The sequence below is a fragment of the Xyrauchen texanus genome, chromosome 16 (genome assembly GCF_025860055.1).
Source record: "Xyrauchen texanus isolate HMW12.3.18 chromosome 16, RBS_HiC_50CHRs, whole genome shotgun sequence".
Lineage (NCBI taxonomy): Eukaryota > Metazoa > Chordata > Actinopteri > Cypriniformes > Catostomidae > Xyrauchen > Xyrauchen texanus.
In genome coordinates, this window is record NC_068291.1 from 35,355,071 (window position 1) to 35,381,076 (window position 26,006).

Here is a 26,006-nt window from a genome sequence, read left to right on the forward strand (position 1 = left end):
AAAGATAATTAAAAGCATTCGGAAGCAAGTTCATAGTCTGCATTGAGAAGAGTAACCTTATTCTGCGGCAGTCTAATCTATCCCCCATAGAGATCCTCTCTCACCGGCGGCTCTAGTGCCAGACGCTCCTGGATTGGCTATGATGCCTTTCCTCTCCTAGCTGTTGATTGTGCATTATCAGTGCCCCTCACACACAGAAAATTACATGTAGCACCAGGGGTGGCCATGACAATGATAGTTGGTTTCCATGGCAATCAAAGGACCTATTGGAAAGTGCCAAGGTCTGTCGCATTGTGATAATAGCCCCACTCATTTCGCTCTATTTGAAAAAGCTTTTGGAAAAAAAAAAGGGGTTCCACCTCCAAATACTGTCTTTATCTCAATGTAGAGCTTAAGCAAGGTAAATTGGCTGGTGGAATGTCCCCTGATATGTATTCACATCATTATGTGATTTCTGTTTCTGTATTGTCTTTTACATGTGGCTGAAGTCACTTGGGGCATTGTAGTTTAGATTTTATTAAAAAAAAAAATTAGCTACATGTTTTTCTAGATGAGGACTATAAAGTTCACATGAATCTGCATGTAAATCAGAATTTAAGAATTGGCTTCACTTCAACTTCAAGGTATGGCATGATGTTGAATGGGAATAGGAACTTATAGGAACTGAATGCAATTCAAACGAAGACAACAGAAATTGAATTAGTCTAATATGTTTTGCAAGAAGAAAAACAAAACAAAATTAATGGCATTTATTTTGTCTAATTATGCATATTTATTCAAGGACGTGTAAAAACAAATTCAACTAATTAGAAGTGCTATCTTGCTAAACTAAATTCAATACAGTCGAATCAACACAGCATGAAAACAGATTTTAATTTTGCCTTACAGCACCATCAAATTCCACCACATTGTTTTCAGATAACTTTCTAAAAATTTATGTTGAGACCAAAATCGCAAAATTGAACTAAAACCATACATGTATAAAAAAACCATACATGTATAAATAATAAGTATCATAAAACTCCATGTTTTTTCTAAACTACATTGGCTTAATTTACTTCAACTGACCTTTAGCTAAGTCTTGCCTTAAAAGAGTTTTTGACCAATCATGTCTTAGCAACTGTTGCCGGGACCGCCATTAATTAATCTGACACACATTTGCTGTTTTCCAATGAGAGCCTAGGAGTAATGTGTGTTTGAGTAGTTTTAAGAGGGATTTTATCAAAATTATACAAAATTTTGAAACACGTTGTTGCCTGGTCACATGTAAAAGTGAGTCGAGTTATTCAGAGAGGATGCACGCAGTGTTTTTCTTTCTTTAAAAAATGAACAAACAAAAAAAAAAACTACTTTAAATAAATGTCAAGTAAAGTATTTTATGGATTAAACTGTGTTAGTCCTCATTCCCCAATGAGCATGAATAACATCAGCGAGGACACCTAAATTTCCTCCAAGGTAAATTAAATCCAATAACTGAATGTAAATTAATTTATGTACTGGTTCATGTAATGGTAAAAAGCTATAGTAAATTCACAGCATGAGTGTGTTATGCGACATTAAAAGCAGTTAAGGTCACTTATATTAATGTTATCAGGTGTGCAATCGCTACCAAATGACACTTGTCTCTTTTCAAATGACTGTAACCATGTCAATCCATGTTTTATTATCAACAAAGTGAAAATGCATAAAAAAATTATTTGCGAAATTTGCCGTCTTCTGCCTGTTTCCATTAAAATGTTTCCTTTTATCGATACATATGTGGTCGTGATGACGTCATGCTTTAAATAAATTATGTATTTTAATTCTAATTTCTTAAATTCACATTTGATTCACAGTTCTCCACCTTGTTTGCTACATCAACTCAAATAGAGGAATTTAAAATACATTCTGCATGGTGCACAGCCCTGTCAGTTAGTTTGGGACTTTAGCCAGATTTTAACCACTCATATACACGTATTGTTGAAACGTTTTTCTCCCACTAGTGAGCCCCATTGTGCTCACATCAGTAGGAGTAATATAATTGTTTTGCAGCCAGTTTTATAATGATCAATGTGAAAATGATGTCGTCCATATGCCAGTGTTTTACATGTCCATTTGAGGACTTGGCTGCAAGGTGATAAGCACGTTAAGTCAAAGCCATTGAATAGACTGTGAATAGAAGTGTCATTGGAAATGGAACACATCAATGGTAAGTGAAGTGTTTACCTCATGCGGAATGATTCATGCAGTCAGTAGTGCTGTAAAACCCTAATACTGTGAACTTTTCTCAGATTTATAGTGATTTATAGTTGTTTGCAGAGTGATATAGAATTAGAATTAACCTTGAAACTGTTTTATACATACTGTTTTGTTCATTTAATATATACATACATATATATATATATATATCAGAATTTAGTCACTACCTTTGACACTTTAGACTGAGAGCCCTGGTACACAAGGTACCTGAAAAAGTTTCCAAAGTCAGAAACTACCACTGAAGCCTGCCACCTTTGCAACTATAAATCAATTTCTATTTAGATCAAGCAGATTCAAATGTGAAGGCCTAATGTGGCACTGAACAAACAGGCCAGGCAGATGATGAATGCAAGGAGGAACGTAATGGGCCGACCGACTGATAGTCCACTATCACAAGCATCCATCTTCCTTAATTCCCGGTGCAGTCTACTGGATCCTGTCCAGCACACTCAGATAAATTGTCAAAGACGCAGAGGTATTTTGAAGCACCCTGTTTGAGTTATAGCCATCACTTCTTTGCCTGCCAAACTTCACTCTTTTCATACCTCTGAAATATCAATTATTAAGCCCTGCTAAGGTGAGGTTGTGTTGGCTACTACACTCTAAAATTTGAATGAAGTATAGTGCAGTCTAGTATTGCAAGTGTCGATTATAAATGAATTTGTATATTATTTTGGAAATCTTCTAAATAGCATCTCTCTTTATTTACTTTACATTTGTAGATGTCTTTTTATTAGGCAAAGACATCATAAAAGTGTCATGACACTTTCATGCAGTTGTAAAATTACCACAGGACTTATTTTTGTAGTTACATATGTTGGTACATAAGTAGGTGTTTACTATATCTAGACAGTACCTAATGTCTTTAATTGCCATAGCAAAAATAGTAGTGTGGTGGTCCAGTAAGTGTATCAGTTGGCAATACCACGTTACTTTGCTATACAGTCAGCACTTTATTAGGAAAACTATGGTCCTATGGTTGTAGCCCATCCCCCTCGAGGATTGACAAATTTTGTGCATTCTGAGATGCTATTCTGCTCACTTGATACAGTAGATTATGTGTAATTGATCTTGTTTATATTCTGAATTAATGGTGCTAATGTGGTAACACGCTATATGTGTTATTGTAATTTATGATGAAACTGATACTACTGCAAAGATGGGTGTATAAAAGTGTGTTAATGTGTAAAATACAGACAAAGAATGATGATAAGAGAGTCATATCTTGCTTTGGGCAGATGTGTGAATGGCTTTCACTGCAGATGGCACATGACTGAAGCAGCATATCAAACATCAGAGTGAATAGGCACATGAGAGTATTTGAGTAGATTTGATTCACTTTGTAGACTAATTTAACAAAAGGAAAAAGAATGACATTGTCTTGGAAAATGTCTCATAGCAAACGGTCGTTCAGATGTAGGTAAATTTACACCAGCTAGCTAATAACTTGCTAATGCACACCATTGTGTTCATGATGACTGATCTTGACTGACTGAATAATGTAAACAGAATTAGACGTCAGCCTCAAGGTTGGTGTTGCTCTGGGTCAAACCTACCGATGACATGGACCCATAACATTAAGAAGGTGTTAAGCAACCGGAAAGACGTTTTTCTAAAAGTTTGCTCTGGCGAGCTGTTATTGACCACCTAAACTAACTCAAAAACTCTTTCTTTTCTGTCAGATTTAGTTCTAAATGACGTCACAAAAAATATATCATGGCATTTCTGGTGACATCAGCCTGGTCTCCATTTCTGCCAGCTCTGCGTGAAATGGGGAGCATCAGAAATCCACCTCCATGAAGTTGGCACCCCGTATAATTAGATAATCACCAAAACTATTTCATTCGTATGTGCTGTGCTTGTGCTGATTTGTGCCGCAAACATTAACGTTTGTTAATGATTGAATACAATTGAATTGAATTGAATACAATTGTGGATCATGAGATTTGAAATGAAGTCAAATCCTAACATACTGTTTCTCTGGTGCTGGTGATATGTCAACTGCATGTGCCTTTGCGCTATCCTGGCAATCACTGATGTAATTGTAGGTTAGGATGAAACAAAGAGACCAGCAGATCAGAAGTTCTTGTTGTCATGTTGTTCTTTAACACACTATCACGGCATATGCAGAAAAAATAATGTTCATTAATAGCGAAACACACCAAAGATTGTGGATCTTCTGTGATGTGGGCAAGACTTGACATGCAGTGCACAAGTGCCCTCTTGTGGCAGGAGGCTGTATAGACGACCTTATCAACGTCTGCTAGCATGATTACTTAACACATTTGTCCAGAAAATAATGAATCGAAGATCAATACGCTTAATTGTTCAAATCATTAACAAAAAGTAATCGAGTATCGATTTATCATTAACAGTCCTTGTTCATAAACACTTACGTCTCACTCTGTTACTCACAAACGCTATCTTATGACTAATCTAAAATGTTTTACTACCATGCATGACTTGTAAGGCGATACATTTTTATGTTTGCATTACATAACCAACAACATTTAAAAGCTTGTTCCAGCAACTAAATTTAATTTGAATTTGAAGTGGAATTTCACCTTGGAACTGGCTCGATACCATGTAATAACATTTTGCAAAAATGTTGCAACAGTTACATAATTTTCATAAAATCTGGCTTAAGAAAAATGTAGGCAATCCATGAAGGTGCCACAATCTTTTACAGCCTTATATAGATGATAAAAATGACCTAAATTCAATTTATAGGTAGTATTGGGAGAATTTATTTGATTCCATCAGCTTCAAGAGCAAGATGTTCATTTGGCGAATAGGGCTGCAACTAACGAGAATGTTAATGATCGATTAATCTAATGATTATTCGAACGATTATTCGACTATTCAGGTTGTATTACACATGCTTATTAACAATAAAGAGGGCAAAATCATCTTTTAAAAATACCTCTAAATGACATTCACTGAATTAAAAGGGGAAAAAAAGTTTAAGTCAATAAAGAAATTCACTGCAAAAAATAAATCCTATTGTTATCAAGTGTTTTAGTCTTGTTTTCCATTTACAATGGTCTAAAATTGTAAACTGTATTTTGTATTTAAATTGTCAATATGATAAACCTCTAATTACACTCAAATTGTTACTGATCATATAGTTTGTCAATTATAAACTGTGCAGAGGCCAAATGAATCTCACAAATGGAAAGCTAGTGTATTTTGTATATAAGTGTATTGTTTTAACTTGGTTATATTTCTACGAGTGCAATAAAGACAACATATACTTAAATTCAAGGTCTATTCTCTAAAAGCAAGTCTAAATATCTTATATGCTACTGAATATGATAAAACATTCATAAACAACATGAAAACATAGCGGGTGTCTTCATCACAGCAGTGACTTCTATTAAATCAACAGTTGCTCATAAGAGACTGATATGTACAGGCTCGCAAAACACCAGGCATCTGGCACTCTTTCCAACAAAGGATGTCTTCCGTTTGAGATATTTAAAAAAATATAAAAAATATGTTAAACCTCTAATTAGACTCAAATTGATAATGATCATTTAGTTTGTCAATTATAAACTGTGCAGAGGCCAAATGAATCTCACAAATGGAATACTAATGAGGCATCATGCAGTCAGAGGCCTCTTAGCATGTTTAGATCTGATAATTGTGTCATACCCTTTGCTTTCTCATTCTGTTGACAGACTATGTGGGTATCAAAACAAGTGTGTGAAAAAGTTTGACAGCATATTAGAGGTTATTTGGCTTTCTCCATATGTGCTGGTAGGTCAGCTCATTGTCATCTGTAATGGCTATCTTTGTATTTTGAACTTCGTAGGGTTTGGGCTTGGACTTTTATTTTGAAGTTCTTGTTTCAGGTCCATGTTTTGGGAACAGCATGCTTACTATTTCTGCAGTATATAAAATGTACAATGTGCATAGTAGGCACATTTTATCTATGCATGCATTTTGTATATAGTATAAACTGTGCATTATTCAGGGAGTTGTAAACTAGTATGCCATTCCGAACATAGCCGTTGATTTCCTGACTTGATGCATCATTTATCTGTCATCTACTTGCCAAAGTCCACAGGGTTGAAAGTGATTTTCCAATTAATCTCACAAAATCACCATAAAATACGTAATTCTTAACTGTTCCAATATACCGCAATGTAAGAAAGTGCATCTTCAAAACTTTTCAATAGTCGTTAAAGTGTAATATCTGATTGTTCTTAAAGGAATAATCCGGGTTCAATACAAGCTCAATCAACAGCATTTGTGGCATAATGTTAATTACCACCAAAAAATGTTTTGACTCATCCTTCCTTTCCTTAAAAAAAATAAAAATAAAATAAAAAATCTGGGTTTCAGTGAGGCACTTACAATGGAAGTGAATGGGGTCAGTGAAAGGGAATGCAGCCACATTTTGGTGGGTTTAAACATATATGTGAAGCTTATAATTTTATAAAAGCATTTGCAGTAACTCTTTTGTTAAAACGTGTGTATTATTTGAGCTGTAAAGTTGTTTAAATTGTCATTTTTCCAGTCGTTTTGGGTTTTTGCGGTTTGTTGACATTACAACATCATGGTAATGAAGTTGTAAAATTGGCTCTAACTTTACATAGAAAATGTTAGTAAGTGATTTTATCACACTAAAATAATTTTTACTTGAATATATGTCTTGTTGCTATACTTTTAAAACAGTGAAAAGGTTGGCTCCCATTCACTTCCAGTACAAGTGCCTCACTGGAACAAAGTTATTATTATTATTATTATTATTATTTATATATTTTTTATAAAGGAGGAAGGAGTGAAAATATATTTTTATGGAAATCAATATTATGCAACAAATGCTGTCGATTGAGCTCAACTTGTATTGAACCCACAGATGCTTGAATAAGAAAACGTTCTGCTTAGGCATCTACAGAGATGTTGAAAAGAGATGAAATTTGACATTATATTTAATCAGTTATATCTGAGTAAATCCAACAGACCATACCTGCCTGCCTGTTGTCATTTTTATTTAGAAATCAGCTTTTCAGGCAGTTACCAAATAACAAATGAAGCCATTTAATAACTGTTTATATGTTTAATTCTTACTGTAGCATCATAAAGGGGTAATGGAACTGTGTTGTTTCGAAGATACTGTAAATTGATTTTCCTATGCAAAATTACATTTAAAACCTTTGATTAATTGCTTTATTGATTTTATTTTCACCTTTATTTATTTGTGTTCATATACATATAAATGAATTAATTTGTGTTATTATGGAGTTACAGAACAATAAATAAACACCTGTCGCACACCTGAATGCTTGCAGGAAGGTTAGTATTGGACACAAGAAAGATGAAATAATCTCACATATTGCCATAGTTTACAAGAAATCCAATATTTATTGTAACATCAATGTTTCAGTCATGCAACATTTATGAGGCATTGCAAAATATAATATTCTTCAAATTATAGTTACAAAAAATGTACAGCATGACTTAAGAAAATTGCATACAGTTGCAACTGTAGTTTGTCACATGGTAACCTGTATATGTTAAGATTGTAATAGTTTTGCTGTGGGTGTACAGTATGCATGTCTCACTGTATAGAAACAGTATTTGTGGTTAGTGTGCATGTTGTGGTTGATAGCAGATTAAGGTAGTCTGTCAGGCCAGTGCTGATCGTGACGGCAACTGTGCATCTGTCACAGGGGTGTCTGGGTGCAGGGCCGTAGCAAGGTGTTCTGGGCCTCCTGACTGTCTATTGCTCAGGACCCCGTTCCTATAAAAAAAAAAAAATACAGTTTAGAATTTGTTGTGGGGCCCCCTGGACCTGTGGGCCCCTAGAATCTTTACCACCTTTAACCCCACTAGCTATATCCCTGTCTGAGTGAGAGATCCAAACACACCATAATTAGCAGACTACCCTGCTGTTTGCTGGATGCTGCCAGGCTCTGTCCTCACTGTGGCTTGTCTCCAGTTAGACAAAACTTTGAGCTGTCTTCTTTCTCTCAATATCTAATGCTCTAGTTCATATTCACAGAGGAGATCAGATGGGTAATACTGTACATGGACTCATGCTGTCCAAAATCTTCCAAGATCACCATAAATATTTCAAAGCTTGAAGCGGCAGCTTTGCTCAAAAGTTCTAGTATAACATACTTATAACAAAGGGGATTTCCTTGCTTTAAACACATTTAGAACAACTGAAAACTATTACTGAGCTTGTTTCATGTACTGTAGAAATACAACTATGGAGTGTATATATGGAGTGGTGGTGGCGTAATGGGCTAAAGCACTGAGCTGGTAAGCAGAAGGTTGCTGGTTCCATCCCCACAGTCACCACCATTGTGTCCTTGAGCAAGGCACTGAACTCCAGGTTGCTCCAGGGGGATTGTCCCTGTAATAATTGCACTGTAAGTCGCTTTGGATAAAAGCGTCTGCCAAATATGAAAATGTAAATGTAAAAATACTATTACTAATAATAATAATAATAATTGATTATTTAGTTGCATTCTAATGTCTTTGATAAATGCGCTTTCCTAAAACTGCTATGACAACAACACATTTACATGTCTAAATTTGGTCTGTCCAATCAGGTTACACCTTCGACTGATAATCACATTTTATACATTTAAAATGTACAAATAAATATAATTTAAATCAAACAAAAAGTTTGGTCAGTATCTGCTCACCCTTTTGTTGCTACGAAGTAATAAAAAAATGTGTTTTTTATGAAAAATTTTAAGTTGCTCTTCTCCATACAATGAAAATGTGTGGTGTTGATCACTGCCAATGAAACTAAGTTGAATACTTTATAAATTTAATAATAATAAAAAAATAATGTGTGTACCACAAGACTAAAAAGTTGCTAAAATGTGTTTTTATTTATTTTTAATATTTTGTTACCTCTGAAAAGATGTGACCCAAGCACCCCCTTATAAAAAACTGCATGATGTTCCTGGTTGCCAGTTTTAACCTCGAGCAAAAGTTCAGAAGTTGTGTTCGTGTTATCGATTCTTTGAAAGTTTCTCATTAGATTTTCAAATACATGCAGTCTTTTTTGGTTTATGCATCACATTAGAGATGCATAACATTTTAAATCATAGAATTGAAAGCATGTTCATGATCTTGGAAGCCGGCTAAAGGTGTAATGACACTCCCCATAATAAGATTTTCCACGACTGGGACCGTCATTTCTTTCACACCATGATACTAAACACTTATTAGAATCTAACAGATCTGCACCATAACAAACGACTTTTTTTTACATTTATTACACCATAGACTTCGAAGGTGAAGTGCCATTTACCCATAATATATTATTTTTATATTCTTATTCTCTTAGTTAAACATGTTTAAAGAGTTAGCAATCTTTTCCTTCATTTATATGTAAATATTCTAAAACAGTAAAAAGCAAAAATTTGATTGCTGCGCCAAGCAGAATTAAAGGGATTGTTCACCCAAAAATGAAAATTCTCTCATCATTTATTCACCCTCATGCCACTCCAGATGTGTACAAATTTCTTCTGAAGAACACAAACAAAGATTTTTAGAAGAATATCTCAGCTCTGTAGGTTCATACAATGCAAGTGAATGGGCGCCAACATTTTGTAGCTCCAAAGAACACAGAAAGGCAGCATAAAAGTAATCCATAAAACTCCAGTGGTTAAATCCATCCAGGTGTGGGTAAGGAACAGATCAATCTTTTTTTTACTATATAGTCTCCTCCCTGCACTGTAGGTGATGAAAAACAAAAGGAGAAAAATGTGGAAGTGAACATGGAGAATGATAGTAAAAAAAAGGACTTAAATATTGATCTGTTTCTAACCCATACTTCTCATATCGCTTCTGAAGATATGAATTTAAACACTGGATTCTCATGGATTACTTTTATGCTGCCTATATGTGCTTTTGGAGCTTCAAAATGTTGGTACCCATTCACTTGCATTGAATGGACCTTAAATATTCTTCTAAAAATATTTCTTTGTGTTCAGAATGTCATACACATTTTGGATGGCATGAGGGTGAGTAAATAATGAGAGAATTTTCATTTTTGGGTGAACTATCACTTTAAAACTGAAATTGTTGGCATCTGTCCAGTAGCTCCACCAAACAGAATTTCAAAAATAATTATTACTTTCAAAGAGGTTTTTCAAAAACATCCCCTGTCTACCATAATTTGGACAAACAGACAGCCTCATGGCAAGCATAAGCAAATGTTGCTATGTCAGACTGATCGAGTATTTTAACATCGAACAAATTGCAGTCTTAATATTTACACGGAAATAGTCGATACATGAAAAGAACATGAAATAATCTGTAATAACGAATATTTAAGTTTTACAGTATCAGCATAAGTCTAAGTTTAAAAACAATATATATATATATATATATATATATATATATATATATATATATATATATATATATATATATATATATATAAACTTCAGCCCCAAGACACATCAAACAGAGTTTGCCAAAGCCTCAGTATCCTGTCAGTATATGCAGTCTCTAGTGATGCAATATCACGCAACTGTTTTTTATTTATCTAAACATTTTCCAGACATAATCAAATATATATATATAATGTCATTTTTCAGAGTGGGGTTTAGGTTTCCAATTCTCATTTTCAGCTTTCCAGGTTTGTCTGCCTTTTCAGGATCAGGTACTCACCTAGGGAAGGACACGGCTCTTCTCTCAGTCATCCTGAATTCACTGTGCGTTTAATGAGGACGGTACCCAGAGGCAAGAGAAATACACCAAAGACCAGCCAGCTGAAGCAGGAACATGCATAGGAATACCAAGCAGTCATTACAATCATCACAAAGTTTACTTTATTTAGTTCCTAACGAAGTGCTCTAGTAGATTTGCCATGAGACCCACTGAGAAGTGTTCTTGAAACCCTGGGAAAGACGAGAAAGGGAGAGTCAACGAGAGGGCCAGAATGTTGCTGCTAGTGGTTGGTCATGCTGATGCAATTCTTTTTGTTTGTGTGTGTGTTGTGAGTGTGTGTGGACAGCACATAAAGCAGGGTAATGAGGGGGGCAAGGGGGCTCCTCAGGTTGAGCTGGAAGGTTTTGGCAGGTTACTGGACAGATTAAAGGGGTGTGGAGAAAAAGGTGCTTTAAAAGACGGGTCAGAGGATGCTTTGAGTTCAAAGAACAATATCGCAGCCCACCACGACGCAGTAGACAGCAAGTCTTTGGGTAAGCACAACTTGATTATCAGGTTCCTAAGAGGCGCCCGGAGGTTAAATCCCTCCCGGCCAAGCCTGTTCCCCTCCTGGGATCTCTCAGTGGTCCTCTCAGGCCTTCAGAGACCCACCTTCAAGCTGCTAGAATAAGTTGGACTCAGGACCCTCTCCCTAAAGACGGCCCTGCTGATCGCGCTTGCCTCCATCAAGAGGGTCGGGGACTTGCAAGCATTCTCTGTCAGTGACACTTCCCTGGAGTTCGGTCCTGCAGACACACATGTGATCCTAAGACCGCGTCCGGGCTACATGCCCAAGGTTCCTACCACGCCTTTCAGAAACCAGGTAGTGAACCTGCAAGTGCTGCCCCAGGAGGAGGCAGACCCAGCCCCTTCATTGCTGTGTCCGGTATGTGCTTTGCGTACCTATTTGAACCGCACGCAGAGCTTTAGACCTTCTGAGCAGCTCTTTGTCTGCTTTGGTGGACAGCAGAAAGGGAACGCTGTTTCCAAACAGAGGCTCTCCCACTGGGTGGTGGACGCCATTTCATTGGCCTATCACACCCAGGCCGTGTGATAGGCCTAAAAGCCCATGTGGTGTATGTCACCACTCATACCTCCCCCTCTCTGAGCATGTGTGGTCTCCGCAGGGTCTTTTCCCCCTGAAAGAATAGGAAACTGGGTAAGACCCCCTTCCCCGATGCGTGTAAGGTCCCCAGCCGTTGATTCTATGCGAGAAACATATAGAGAAAAGAGGCCCGGCTAGGCTCGGCCCGTTCCCAGGTTGGCAAGCGTCGCCTTGTTCCCCTGTCTTGGGTAACTATAAGGATTCCGACGACTTTATGGGGCATTGAGGGAAGGGTACATGCAGTCTGATACAGCTGGTCGTTTTGGCACATCAAGTACCTGCCCGCTCCTGTGTCAGCAGTACACATACACGGCTCAGCGCATGGCGTGATTTAAATTGGACCCCTAGTGTCGCTTCTTCGACACAACGTCGAAGTGAGCGACAGACGGGAAATGGAGGTTACATCCGTAACCTAGACGATTCCTTTTCTGTGTTCGATTCCTTTGAAAGATTCTTAATGGTTCCATTCATGATTCTTTCAGTACATTTGAGGAAGAAATATTTGTAAATAAGAATTATTTTATTTCTTGTCCTCAGCTGTGTATTTCTACAGAACAGATTTTTGCAAAAGGTGCGGTTATACAGACATTTTTATTTAGATATTTTATTCATTCATTCATTGTATAAAACACCACTAATACCACAACAAAACTTATCATGTAGATCTTTAACTAAACATTGTCATAATATATAAACAACCAGTCTCACGAGTTGATTGTTCTGCAGTGTAGATTCAAAAGAACTGGCTCATAAGAGTAATTCCTTTAGGAAGTGGATACTTCTGGTCACACAGCATATTTTGTGGTAAAGAATAAAAAGAACTGCTCAAAAGAGTCATTTGTTCAGGAATCAGATTGGAGTATTTTAGGACAGGTTCTGTACACATATAGGAACAATAGGAACATATATGAACCACTTCTCAGTTCTCAGATCTTTTTTTTTATAACAGTAGGATGCAACTGAAAAGATTCTACCATCCTTTAAGAGAAAGATGGCAAATGCATTGTAAGCAGTGTAGAGCATTTTGTAATAATGATGTCATCACCATTGGCATGGAAACCATACATTTGGGTCATGATACTTAAGGTCTTGCTATTTGGTTGTGTAACTTCAGTTAAATAATCAGTCATTAGCTTTTGATTAGAATCAGAATAAACCCAGCAGTGTCATCCAAAATCAGAACACAGCCTGCACATTGACATTGTGCTTTATGACATTGTGAAAATATGATACATATATAAAACAAATCCATACTGTAAACTGAGAACTTCATATTTATTCATATTCAGATTCTCCAATAATTCTATTATTTCAGCCGAGCACACTCTAAGCTCCAGGCATCTTAGTAGATGCCGCAGAGAGATAAACACACTCGTCTGAGGCTGATTTTGACTGCTGATCCCAAAGATGTCCACCAAGATGCTGCATGTCCTCCAGGTGGCTCTGGAGTAGGACTGCTAATGCTTAACTTGAATCTCATTTAGAGTCTCACTCTGAGATGGCATGCTTCTTACAACAGTTATGTTGAAAAATGCCATTAAGGAACAGGAGGAGGGTAATTTTGGTGATATTTACACTTGGTTATTTAATGTGTTTTTATTGATCGGATTGCTCTCTGATTGGATATGCACATTCCATTTACACTTGGCCACATACATTTGTCTCAGCAAAATAAATGTATCTTCAATTCCCGTTCACTTCTGTGATCATGCTAATCACATGCAGCATTTGTTATTTGATTCCAAGTGGCATTGCTCTGCATGATGTTTTTTTCTGTATTCTTTTTCTGCATTCCAAGTCCAGCAAGCCAATTTGTGTGTATATGTATATATATGTATATATATATATATATATATATATATATATATATATATATATATAATATTTTTGGTATGTGCTTTGTTTTCAAGTAAAAATATAAAAAAATCTGTAAGACATAAGACATTAAGTCTTTTTTTCAGAGACATCAACCAAAATTTTTTGAGATTTATGCTTAAAAAAATACAAACATTGCCAATAGGGTAAGAAAAATCAACTTATTTCAAAGGGGAAAAAAGTTATTAAACTGAGGACAGAAGATGATTGTACAAGCTCAGGTTTGTTGATGAGGAAATTCTTGTGCGAATGGACGGTATTTTTTTCTCTTTCATCAGAAGTCAGAGGCCACTCACTCGAGAGATGCCTCAGGCAAGGAAAAATCAGCTCGGAGGACTGAGTTTGGAGTTTAATGAATTGTAAAAGACAGAGCAGACGAAGAAAAACAGCCCTTTTGATAAATGAGTACCTTCCCAACACTGAGGGCTTTTTCCCCTCGTCTATCTTTTCTCTGCGCCCATCTGTGGAATGAATATGAACTGATTATAGTCGGAGTAGATTTAAAATAAATAGTTCTCTGTTAACAAAGGCCCAAATGTTACGAGAGTCTTTCACCAGAGTTTTACCAATAGAGAGCTGATTTGCTTTTGTAGTATCATTCCAATGCAGCCATTTATAGTCTGTGAATAGCAGTGTTGGTTCAAGATTTGATATATTCGAAAAGGTTTAAAAAAAAATTCATTTTAGAAGGAATTATCTTGGATGTAATTGCCGATTAAAGGCATATCAAGGAAAAAAGGGTTTTTCTTGCTCTTTTGAAAATAAAAGAGTTCTGCTATGTAGACATATGTAACATTAAAGGTGAAGTGTGTAATTGCTGTGCCACTAGCATTTTCAGTTTTCCCAAACAGTAACCCATCTTCCATTGGTCAAACAAACAGATAACCCTGCGCAAACTCACACCGTTGGTAGAATAAATTGTGTGGTGTTGGGCTGGTTGAAATGCTCAAACAAGCCATGCTCAACCAAACCAAACAAACAAAGTTTTGTTAGCCCCGCAGAGTCACTAGGGCTGTCAAATAAAAATTTGAAATAGTTTTAATGTTTTAAAGTGGATGGTTGCAAAAATGTTCAGTGTGAACAACCCATTAATGTAGGCGGAAGTCTTTTGCCGTTGCATCTTGCTCTCTTCTAAGCATTTCTCAGATTAAACAATGTGTTTTTAAACACTTTGTTGGAATAGGAGTTCAACCTCACATTGGGTTTGAACAGCCCCTGGCCTGAGCTCATAGTCTGAGCTGCTTCACCACAGAGTTCAGCCGAATACCACTGCTATCTGGGAATATTTCTACCCTGCATATAACTGTAAGTAATAAATGGAATGCTCTTGTTTAACAGCCTGGAATGTTCTTTGCAATAATATAACAGTGCTGTATGGTTTATGTATTCAATGCGCCCTCTTGTGGACTAAGGAAACAAAATCAATTTAAAAATCAGCTGACTTTATAAATTTAATTTAATTTGAATTTTGAAAATACTTAGGTAAAAAAATTATAATTTACTGTCTCTGCCCAATTGACAGCCCTAAGAGCCACAGTGGTTACACCTTTTGGGGAAATCACCCTACATGTGGCATACTTATTTTCAATATATATTAAACTGGGAAAATAGAAAGTATTTTAAAATTGAAAAAATTGCACACTTCCACTTTAACCTAAGAAGTTCCCTCCCCAGTCCATGATGACCATTTATGGAAACTAAACTGCAAAAACAGGTCATTCAGAAATCGTCATGTTGGCATCATCCGTGTTGGTTAAGTTATTCATAAACAGTAATCCATTACAAATTACAAATTTGCACTACTCTAAACTCTAAACCGATTACTTCATTGTAAAAGTGGTCACATTTTACTAAATTACTTTGACTTACTTTCTAAAACACTTTTCGCAGAAAAGCTATTTATTTATTTTTTTTGCTAAATAAACTCAGAATAATGTCTATATTTAATCTTTTTAATTATTTTTAACTCTATAATTTACTATATTTAACTGTTTATTGGCTCTTTAGGGGTTGCACACCCTTCGGCTGTCTCAAAACACAAACAGATGTTGATATTAAAGGGTCTGTAAGTGATTTTAACCATTCTTACATCCACGAGACTGAGCTGTTGAATTAGCCATGCCCCTTCTTTCCAAAAACCCTGCACATCAAAGATACCGTTGAGATTGATACTAAGCAGAAGAGCAGCATTAGTGTATGTTTTCACGGTTGTCAAATACAACAGCAAAATAGCACCCTAAACTGACAAGTATTATGATTCTGAATATGGCATTAGGGCTCAATGATCCGCTTAAACTACAACACTGTAAGTACACGCAAAATGAATGACAGTCAGAGAGCGTCAATGACTGAGGCCCGTGGACATAATTTTGTTTGCTGTTTACAGGGTCTAGAGCTGTCACAGAAACCGGTGAGATATCTCAGGACACTTATTTCTGTCATATTTTTCAGGGAGAAGGAACATTTTCATACCATTCCATAAAAACATTGCTCACAGCACCCTTAACATAATTCTGGTTTTAAATAGATATTATACACATACATATGTATATATATATATATATATATATATATATATATATATATATATATATATATATATATATATATATATATATATATATATACAATATTATTTTATAAATATGTGTAACCCAATAATTTAAAAGTAATTTACTTAATTGAAAGTCAGTAACTGTAATCTGATTACAAGAATTTTAAATTGAATGCACCACACTACTTTTTGCATTAAAATGTATTAGTTTACAGTAATTATTTTGTAATTAAATTACACACTGGATGTCACAACTATGAGTTAAATGACACATGACCTTCCACGTTTACATATCAATGTATATTCAGTATTCGGTGGCCCACCCTGATGAAGTTAGCCAATCATAACAGAGGCAATTTACATATGGAAATCTTATAGACACAGTAGCAGAAACTGTTTACTTAGTTCTAAGAGTCAGAGAGAGGGTAGAAAATGATTGTGTAAAACAAAAATGCAACCTTTGCAACCATTATAAGTGGAAAAATGCGATGCGAGGAATTATGTCCACTTTTAGGTAATGTGAACTGTGCTCCTTTTAGACTTGACAGTAATATGATTTATCCATCTAATTCTTTTTTTTCTGATTTGATGGCAGAAAATCTTGTGGCGACTAGTATCCAATATTCTTTATTGCGAGGCTCATTAACACATTTATCTCGTTTTTGGCATGCAGTGTTTTGGCAATTATTATCTATTTTAAAGCAGCTAGATGCACATTTTCATCATTCAATTATCACATTTTCTTGTTTTCCTATTCTCTTACATAAGCCAGGGTTCACAAAGCAAATTAGAGGTCTGGAGCTCTATTTTAAGAGGCCAGGGCAGAGGCGGTCAGTCACCCATGCTTGCTGGACTTGCAGTTTTTATTTTTTATTCATGGAAAATAAAACCCAGGGAGAGAGAAAAAGCTCATGTTATTCCAAAAAATCACCCATTATATTGATTTTCCTGTAGTAAGAGCAACCGCCCATATATATATATCAAATTTAGTAAAACGTGAAAGGCTTGTCAAAGACGTTATGCAACAGACAAAGATGTCAATCTAATGCATGTGTACAAATACCAACAATTAACAAATAGTGCAAATATAATGCAAGTATGTGTCTTTTGTGATTGGCCTTTAAATATATAGCTGCCTTTCCACCATCAGGCTGAACCTGATTTCCCATTTCAGAACTGTACCATTCTGGGCTTGTTGGCTCAGTTAGGGTTTCTTTTTCACAGTGGTGCTATGAAATCCGGATTAGAATGAACTGATTAAGCAAGTGACCAAGCATGAGTCGCCACATCACTACAGGGGCTCCACCAGTATGGTTGAGCACAATGGAATAAGATTTGCTCACCGTGCCGAGAATTCCAAGCTGGCTACGGTTTGAATTCAAACTGTACCAAACAAGCTCATGTAGAAATGCTACTGGAATCATTATTCACCGTGCTCAGAAGCATTTGCCTGATGGTGTAAAAATGCTTTACATCGGACAGGTTGACAAACTCGATTGTAAAATGGATTGCTGTGGACTGCAGGCCAGTAATGGGATTATGCTCAATGATATTCAAATAAAACAACGAATGCATTGACTTTTATTTATTCAATATTTATTTGTTTGTAGAGACAATTCATGAGATTTCTTTTTTTCTTTTTTTCCCCCGGAACCCTTTAGTTGCACTCTTTTGTATAGATGGTGTATTTATGATAATTTGTGACTAATAAACCTATCAATAATATCTACAAAGTCATATCCATTTAATTACAGTATTCTGTGGGGATCTGTATCGGATCCCAAACACACACACACACACATTTTTTTTTTACATTTCTACACCCCAAAACCCACACACTCACATCCTCTTCTCATCCCATTCTGTTTGCTTTGTTTCACCTGTACCATTCTCTCTCTCCGTCTCTTGCACTCTCTCTCCCTCCTCCCTCCTGTTTAGTCTCTCTCACTTTCTCTCTCTCTCAGTCTCTCTCGTTCACTCTCCCTCCCTCCCTTCCACTCTCTCACTCTCATTTCTTAGACGAGCTGCTGAAAGTGCGTCAAGCCTCTGTCCAAATACAGACAGGCTGAGCAATACTAATCTCAGGAGAAAGAGAATCAGAAGAGAGAGTGTGTGTGTGAGTGTGTGAGAGTACGCGAAAGAGAGCGAGCTGTGTTTCAGCCAAAGCCGTTGTATTGCAACACCTTTGGAGCCCAGAGTGGACAGTGCCAGGAAAAAGGAATTTGTTTCATACTAAAGTTTATCCTTTTGAACAAGGCGGGAAAAAAGGCATTTCTTCTGCTGGTTCCTTTGTGTGGGATGGACAGTGAATGAGTGGAAGAGGGTCAGGTCATGACCCCTTTTTCCTCTGGGTAATTGTCGCCTCTTCAGGTCTTGTGAGTGACAGCCCCACAAAGTGGACCCCATCGTAGACGATCTGTCGTCTAACTCCGCAGCTGCAAAGGGGCTCTCCTCCAAAGTGAGCTCATTGTCACAGGGCCGGCTGCAGGTGCTGGAAGAAAAGGTTGTGACTCCTAGCATGGGGTTTTCTCCATCATGAGAGAACTCTCCTTTCTCAGTTCTCTGTGCCTAGTGTCTAAGTGCGAGTCAGGTGTGCGTCATGCGTCCCAGCAGAGCGGCATTGTTGTTTTGTGGTTGTCAGGGAGGGCAGTCCCTCTCCCGGCACGGTTGGACCCCCTGGATGTGGTTTTTGACCTTGGGATGTATTGCCGGTTCGGTGTGGAGCTCCTCACCCAGCTCGGATAGTTCAGTGGCAGCTGCCGGATCCCCTGGAGTGGCTACCTCATACAACCACCATGGTCATCCTTTCCACAACACCCGGCACCCCGCTTCTCCAGTCTCCATATACCGTTCCCCAGCTTTCCTCAGAAGCGGCCATGGTGAGTTTGAGCATACTAGATGTGTAGTTGTCTGGAGTTTTGCTCCAAAAGAGAGAGCAAAATAATAGACTCCTCTGTTTGCTGTCCAGCTTTTGTTGTTCAATGGTTTGACTTGCTCTCTCTCCTTCTCACCAGTCTCGTAGAATAATTCATTATAATTGGGGAATAATAGTGGGGATTATGTTTATTGAGGGAAGCTTGTGTCAGGCGCTCTCAATAGAGTTTATCACCCTTTGTATCTGTGCTTGCAGTTTAATTAAAACAGGGGAGATAGCACATCAGTGGGACTATAATAAGTCTAGCTATAGATCGGGTTTTTGGAACGAGGAGGGATCTGATAAACATTGAGCTATTTTGTGGTTACGGAGAGCGGAGTTCTCCCTCCCAAGGCACACTGGCAATTACCCTATTAAAGGCCTATTAAACCAAGCTGCCAAAACTGGGCTGGGCTGGGTTGTGATTGCTCATTTGTTTTAAGTGTCAACAAAGCTTTTCCAGAATGTTTAAGATAATGCAGTACCTGAGCGATGGCTTTAGAAAATTGTAAATACAAAAATTAAAGTGATGATTTGCTGTTTAAAAGCAAAACTTTGACAGAGAACCTGTAGCCGCATGTCTTGGAAATGAGACAGATTTGAGTGGGTGACCTCGTTTCACCTCCCAGCTTTCTTTTTTCCTGTTTAGATCCAATTGTTTAAATGAGGCTAATACTGTTTGCTTTGTATTATTCATAGGGTGAGTTTTGTAGAGTGCACTTGGGACATTCTACTCACAAATTCCAAAGGATGTTGGGGCAATACAAAGATTCATTTCCAGCTTACCTTTGCGCTAGCTTAGTACACGGCAACTGGGAATAGTAGTCTTAACTCTTAAGCCTTGAAGCCATTTGCTCATTAGGAAAAAAATTTGATCGCAAGCAGAGCGACTTTTCTCATCTCAGCGGCTTTGTACTTAGAAATCACATTTATTCTGCTCACGCGATGCGTTTTTCTGTACCCTCAGACTTCATTTTTACGGACGGATTTCTCTTGTAAGCTGTGTGTGGGTGTTTACGAGGAGTACACCAGCAACATTTAAATCCCACTGTCTAATTAAATCAATAGATACATCTGACTGATGTGGTTGGCCAGACTACATACCTTTTTATTATATAAAAAGTTCAGTTTTGAGTGTGTGGCTTTAAAGCTTCCAGCAGTAATGACTTTAAAACAAAACAGAGAACTGTGAGTTTATTATTGTAAAAAAAAAAAAAAAAAAAAATGGCAAAATTTAATTCAATCTTAAATTGATACACTCTACATCATTTATTAAAGTCTACTTATCTAAAAATATATTTAAATGAGAGGTGGAAAGCTAACATTCATAACTATTTATCACTGGTGTAGAATTGGGGGCAACAGGGTCACACATCCCCCCGAATGCTGTGAAGGGGATGATTTGTCCCCCCCAATCATACATCTGTCCTTGTTTATATATTTTTATCAGCGCTGAAAATAATTTAGTTTGAGATACCTTGCAATTGTGTGGCTGTGAGTCTGTCATATTGAGACAACAAAACTGAACTCCGACCTCTCTTAAATGGGTTTGTATCGCCCAGCTAGACTGCAGTGTCACGTGGTACCTGTTACTTTTCTCAGCGCTGGCCAGGATACATGGACTCACAGTTGTTTATTTTTACTGGATGAGGATTTTTAAAAATGCTTTTATAGATAATGCTGAGGCGGATTTTCATCCACACGTATGAATCCTTGCAATTATTTTATTAAAAATAACTATCCTTTGTTAAATGCCTCCAAATGGATATAAAACGTTCTTAGATTTAAATGTGGATGAATGGAGGATTCAGTTTTGAAGGGTCAAGTGACCCCTGCAGGAATAAAACTCACACAACTGTCAGTGGCAGACAACGTGCAATTTCGGTCTGTAGGTCTGTAACCCACACAAAACTTTTGTATGAATTTAGAGGTCATGAAATACATCACATGAGTCATACAGTATGTAGAGTCAGTGAAGATGTTAGTGGCGTCCATAGAAATAATCAGTGTTTTTTTTATGGTGAGGAAAGCAGTCAGACATTTCAGATGAGCAGATACTGTAAGAATTGTAAGAATTTTCAGAACGGGTAAATTGTTTCCTGTAACATTAACACTAATGTTTTTTCTGAATGTTTGATATGATACAGTGTATAAATATTTAAGATTAGGCATTGAATTAGGAATGGCGCGATTATACGGTTAAAAAACATATAAATACATCATATAAAATATTTTATCGTAAGATTTTGTAAGCCTAAATGGAAAAACTCTTGTGCATATGTGTGTACTGGAGCTGTTGCTATGGTTACAGACGGTGGCCGCGTGGTGCTTTAATGGCCAGGTGTCCCAAACTGAATGTGAATTTTCAATTCCCGAGAAGCTTAAAGCTTAAAAACAATTCCAAAATATAACAATTGATGAATTCGATCTACCAGATTCATATCCATCAAAAAGCAATTTAAATTGGCTGATTGGCAGTTCGTTAAGCTAGTGAAGGAAGTTTTTGTTGACAGACCCTCAACCCCTCGATTTTGACATAGGGAGCGAGCTACTCTGATGTACGCTTCAGGCAGGTCCATTTCCCACAATGCAACTCGATTGTGACTGACAGCAGATTGCACTTCATAAACCCCACCCCCACACAACTCTAATGTATGATGGAAGTGTAGTTAGGCCAATTAAGCAGTTTAGAACTTTATATTGAGATTTAACAGCATAATACTTGTAGCTACTTTAAAAAATGGTGGGCTAAGTGGGCTAAAGCACATACCTGTAAATCAGAAGGTCGCTGGTTCGACCCCCACAGCCACCACCATTGTGTCCTTGAGCAAGGCACTTAACTCCAGGTTGCTGCAGTGGGATTGTCCCTGTAATAAGTGCACTGTAAGTCGCTTTGGATAAAAGCGTATGCCAAATGCGTAAATGTTAAATGTTTATCACACATATATCAATCTCCGAAAACATAATTTTCTCAGGTGAAAAAATTACTAAATAATTCCACAAATTGACATCAGCCTTAAACACGCTCCAAGTGATCAAGGGTTTAGGGTGTTTCAGTTAAATCCATTGCAAATATTCCACCAGTAGTATGAATTTTTCAAGGGAAGGGGATACAAATTTGAGGAAACACATCCTTGGGACTAGTTGTCCAACTTGTTAGTTTAATATTTTTGGCTGTGGTGATTTTGAAGTGATGATTTAAAGATGCCACTTTTTAAGTGTGCTGACAGCATGCGGTGCATTGTGTGTAGTTACTATTAGCAAGTAGACTTTGAAAAGTTGAGTCTTAAATCGTCCTCATCATTTAAAGCATTGCTTGTCTACAAATTCAACACATTCAACAGTAAATGTTAATTTTAGTCATGATCGGACTTTAAATTGCCTGCCGTAACCAACGTTACCATTATTATGCACAGTCCACAGGTTTTTTGTAAGATGTTGTGGATAGTATTTAGAGTCTGTTGCTGATTCTGTATGCTGGGGTATCTGAAAGACAACGGATTAGGAATAAAATGCTGCAGAAGAAAAAACTGTTTAATGCCATGAACTACATGTTGCGCACCCACAATAATCTTACATTTACACATTTGAAGCACTTTAGTTACATTAGCACATCACTGAGTTTTGGATGCGCATAAGTGGTGTCGTGCCCTAGATTGGAGAGTCTCTTATTATCTATTTTTTTGTGTGTGTGTGTTTACCATTTTTCTTATAATAGGGTTTTCCTTAGTGTCCACATAGCCCCCATAAACACGTCCACTTAGACATTTGGACAATTGTTATATGATATGCATTTTTTGCATCAGTGCTGTTGCATAATAAGCAAATGTGCAAATAATTATAAAACCGGTTAACCTCGATTTTTTTCCAGACGGTAACCTAACCGTTAAAGTCTCACACCACATCCCTACATTGAGTATACTTTATTTATTTATCTTATTTATGCATTTAAAATACAGTGAAATAGCACATTTCTCAGTTGGAATGGGCATGAACCTTCTGACCTGCAGTGGTTGCTTAGATTTCTGTTTGCTTGGATATTTAGCCTTTGTTGGCTGTCTCAAGGCATCTGGAGAGTTAGAGACTCTATAGAGAAGCTGCTGTAATGACAGTATCCAGGTGAAGACTCTTAGAGAAAGCAGTGCTAAGCCAGCACACTCAATCCAAAGCTTCACAACGATGAGTTGAGAGGATGACAGGCAGAACAGAGTAGATTTTCCCCCACTCGTTTACTACGGTAGTGTGTGACAGCTTGGCTGTAAATGTGCACGTGTGTATGATGTGCAGATATATATTTGTAAACATTAGAGAAACTACTGTAAAGCATCGCAAAACGAAAATTTTAGGAAGATAATTCCTGTGCTAGGATTTAGTTGGGATTTATCTAAGAATTCTGGGTTCATATGAGTTTATATTTCATATGAAATTTTAACCATCACAAAAGCCACCATTGCCATGGCATTTGAACTTAAACTTAGTTTACATTTAGCATAAAATCTATTGTTTTTGTTTGTGCATCCTGACCTAATACAGCAAGATTGGCTCAACCAATGACATGAGTTGGGGTGGGACTATATGTTTGTTTAACAATGGCAGATGGGTTCAGGAAACCTGTTTGAAAACAGTCATAATTGTAGTTTTTTAAATGTAAAGAGTTACACATGGCACTTTTTAAATAGGGACGTACAGTTTGTCTACTTGCGAGGATGTCTGTGCTTGCGTGTAAGCATATGAATAAACTCTTTGCAGGAAGACACAAACAACGTCTCGGTTGTGACAAATTATAAGCTACAATGACAGCCGTTCAGCTCAGTGTCCGCCGATACTTTGAAACGCATTGTTAGCTGTTGAAGTTTAATTAATTAACATCCAGTCACTCTTAGTCAGACAAATTTAACTTCACCACTCTTATCATTCTTGACAGAAACCTGAATCATAATTGCAATAATTGAGGGTCATTGTAGTCCTGATAAAAGAGGAAGATTCACAAACCTTTTGTCAATACCCAACAGTTCCCATTCAGTTATTGCTCTTTAATCGTGAATGAGGCCATTTTAAAACCATTCGCTACCTCAATTTATCATCTTTTATCACTCTTCAAAGTCCCAGTCTCACATAATTCTCACACGATACATTTAGATGAACTGTCCAGCACTCCTCTTGAATGTCAGGAGTTATTGAACACTTCACAATGGAAATAATCGACTTTCAATAGAAACACCTGCATAACCATTCCATGGATGTCTTTGTTCTTCCATTTCTTTCCTTTCAGCACGTGTAGTACATGCTTGGATGTGGACACTGATGTACGGGACATCCTGTGGTGCAGTGGGCCACAGCCTTTAACAGTTTTATGAGCAAACAATATTCTAGTTAAATTTGCCTATGGAGTCATTTTTACAAAATAAAGAAGCCGTATCTTAAAGGAATGTTCAGGGTTCAATACAAGATGCGCTCAAGTGACAGCATTTGTGGACAAATGTGGATTACCACAAAATGTACATGGTTACAGTTACTTTTTTTTTATTTGATTCGATTGAGCTTATCTCATGTTGAAGCCTCTTTAAGTGGTATATGTATGGTGGCGGCATAAATGTATTAGAAGTGTAAAGACGTGGGAGCAGCCTATGCAAGGTCTTTGATTTTTTAAATGTACCTTAATTGTAGAATCTTTGCTGTAGAATCGCTTTGCTGTCATTTATGTCACAGTCAAATTTTTAATGATTAGTTCAAAACTAAAATCGGTAACACTTTACAATAAGGTTCCATTTGTTCAGGGCCAGCCTGTTCTACAGGTGATACAGAGGGGCCCCGCGAACACACGCAAAGTAAATGAACAAGTCATAAGATTATGAAACATAGAATTTTTTATTTTTTTTATTCTACGCAGTCCATTGGTTTCTATTGCACACACACTCAATGGAGCGGACAATGCAAGGGAACCTGATCATTTAACTTACAAATCACAATGATGGTGAAAACTAAAAACAACATATTAAGTATAAAATGAGCTCTGAATAATCACAACATTTTCATGATTTTGCCTGGGGACCCACAAACCCACGGGCCGGCCTTGCATTTGTTTGAATTAACAATGAACAATACTTATTAAGCCTGTATTATTTTAGTTAATATTAATTTTAACATATAGTAATACATTTTTTAAATCAAAAGTTGTATGTTTTAACATTAGTTAATGCACTATGAACTAACATGAACTAACAAAGAACCATATTATTTGGATTAACTAGCATTAACAAACCCACATGATTTACACTTAATACATGAGAGAAATCTTTATAGATGAACAGGAAAGCACAGAAGTACAGTGGAGAACAGAAATGGAAAAATAAAGAGAAACATGTTGAAGAGAAAAGGCTAAAACTTTAGTTGCCCAGAAAACTTTACTGTCTTCATTCCTGGAACATTTTATCCCAGATACAAACCTTCATGTTTGGTGTCACTACTTGTGGGCAGGCTCCATCTCATGGTTCACGGGTGGCCCCAAAGATTTAGAGTACACCACTGGATGTAGACATTTAATTGGTTCCCTGGCCATTTCCTGTGTTCTGATGGTATGTGAGAACTCTTGCTGTTGGGTTAATCGGGTTAAGGCAGAGCAGAGCAGCTTGTGT

At 37.0% G+C, this 26,006-nt stretch overlaps 1 protein-coding gene across 21 annotated transcripts in view; it reads left to right on the plus strand.

Moving 5' to 3' along the window:
* LOC127656955 (neurexin-3a) overlaps positions 1–26,006 on the plus strand; it is a 421,181-nt gene that overhangs the window by 237,734 nt on the left and 157,441 nt on the right. The window contains exon 1 of one of the 21 annotated variants that reach the window (XM_052145547.1): positions 18,552–19,336. The exons of 19 other annotated variants lie outside the window; for them this stretch is intronic. In XM_052145547.1, the coding sequence (XP_052001507.1) occupies positions 19,057–19,336 (280 nt within the window). In that variant the 5' untranslated portion in view covers positions 18,552–19,056. Of the gene's footprint in view, positions 1–18,551; positions 19,337–26,006 lie in introns of those variants that run through there. One more of the 21 variants, XM_052145545.1, reaches the window with a different exon arrangement.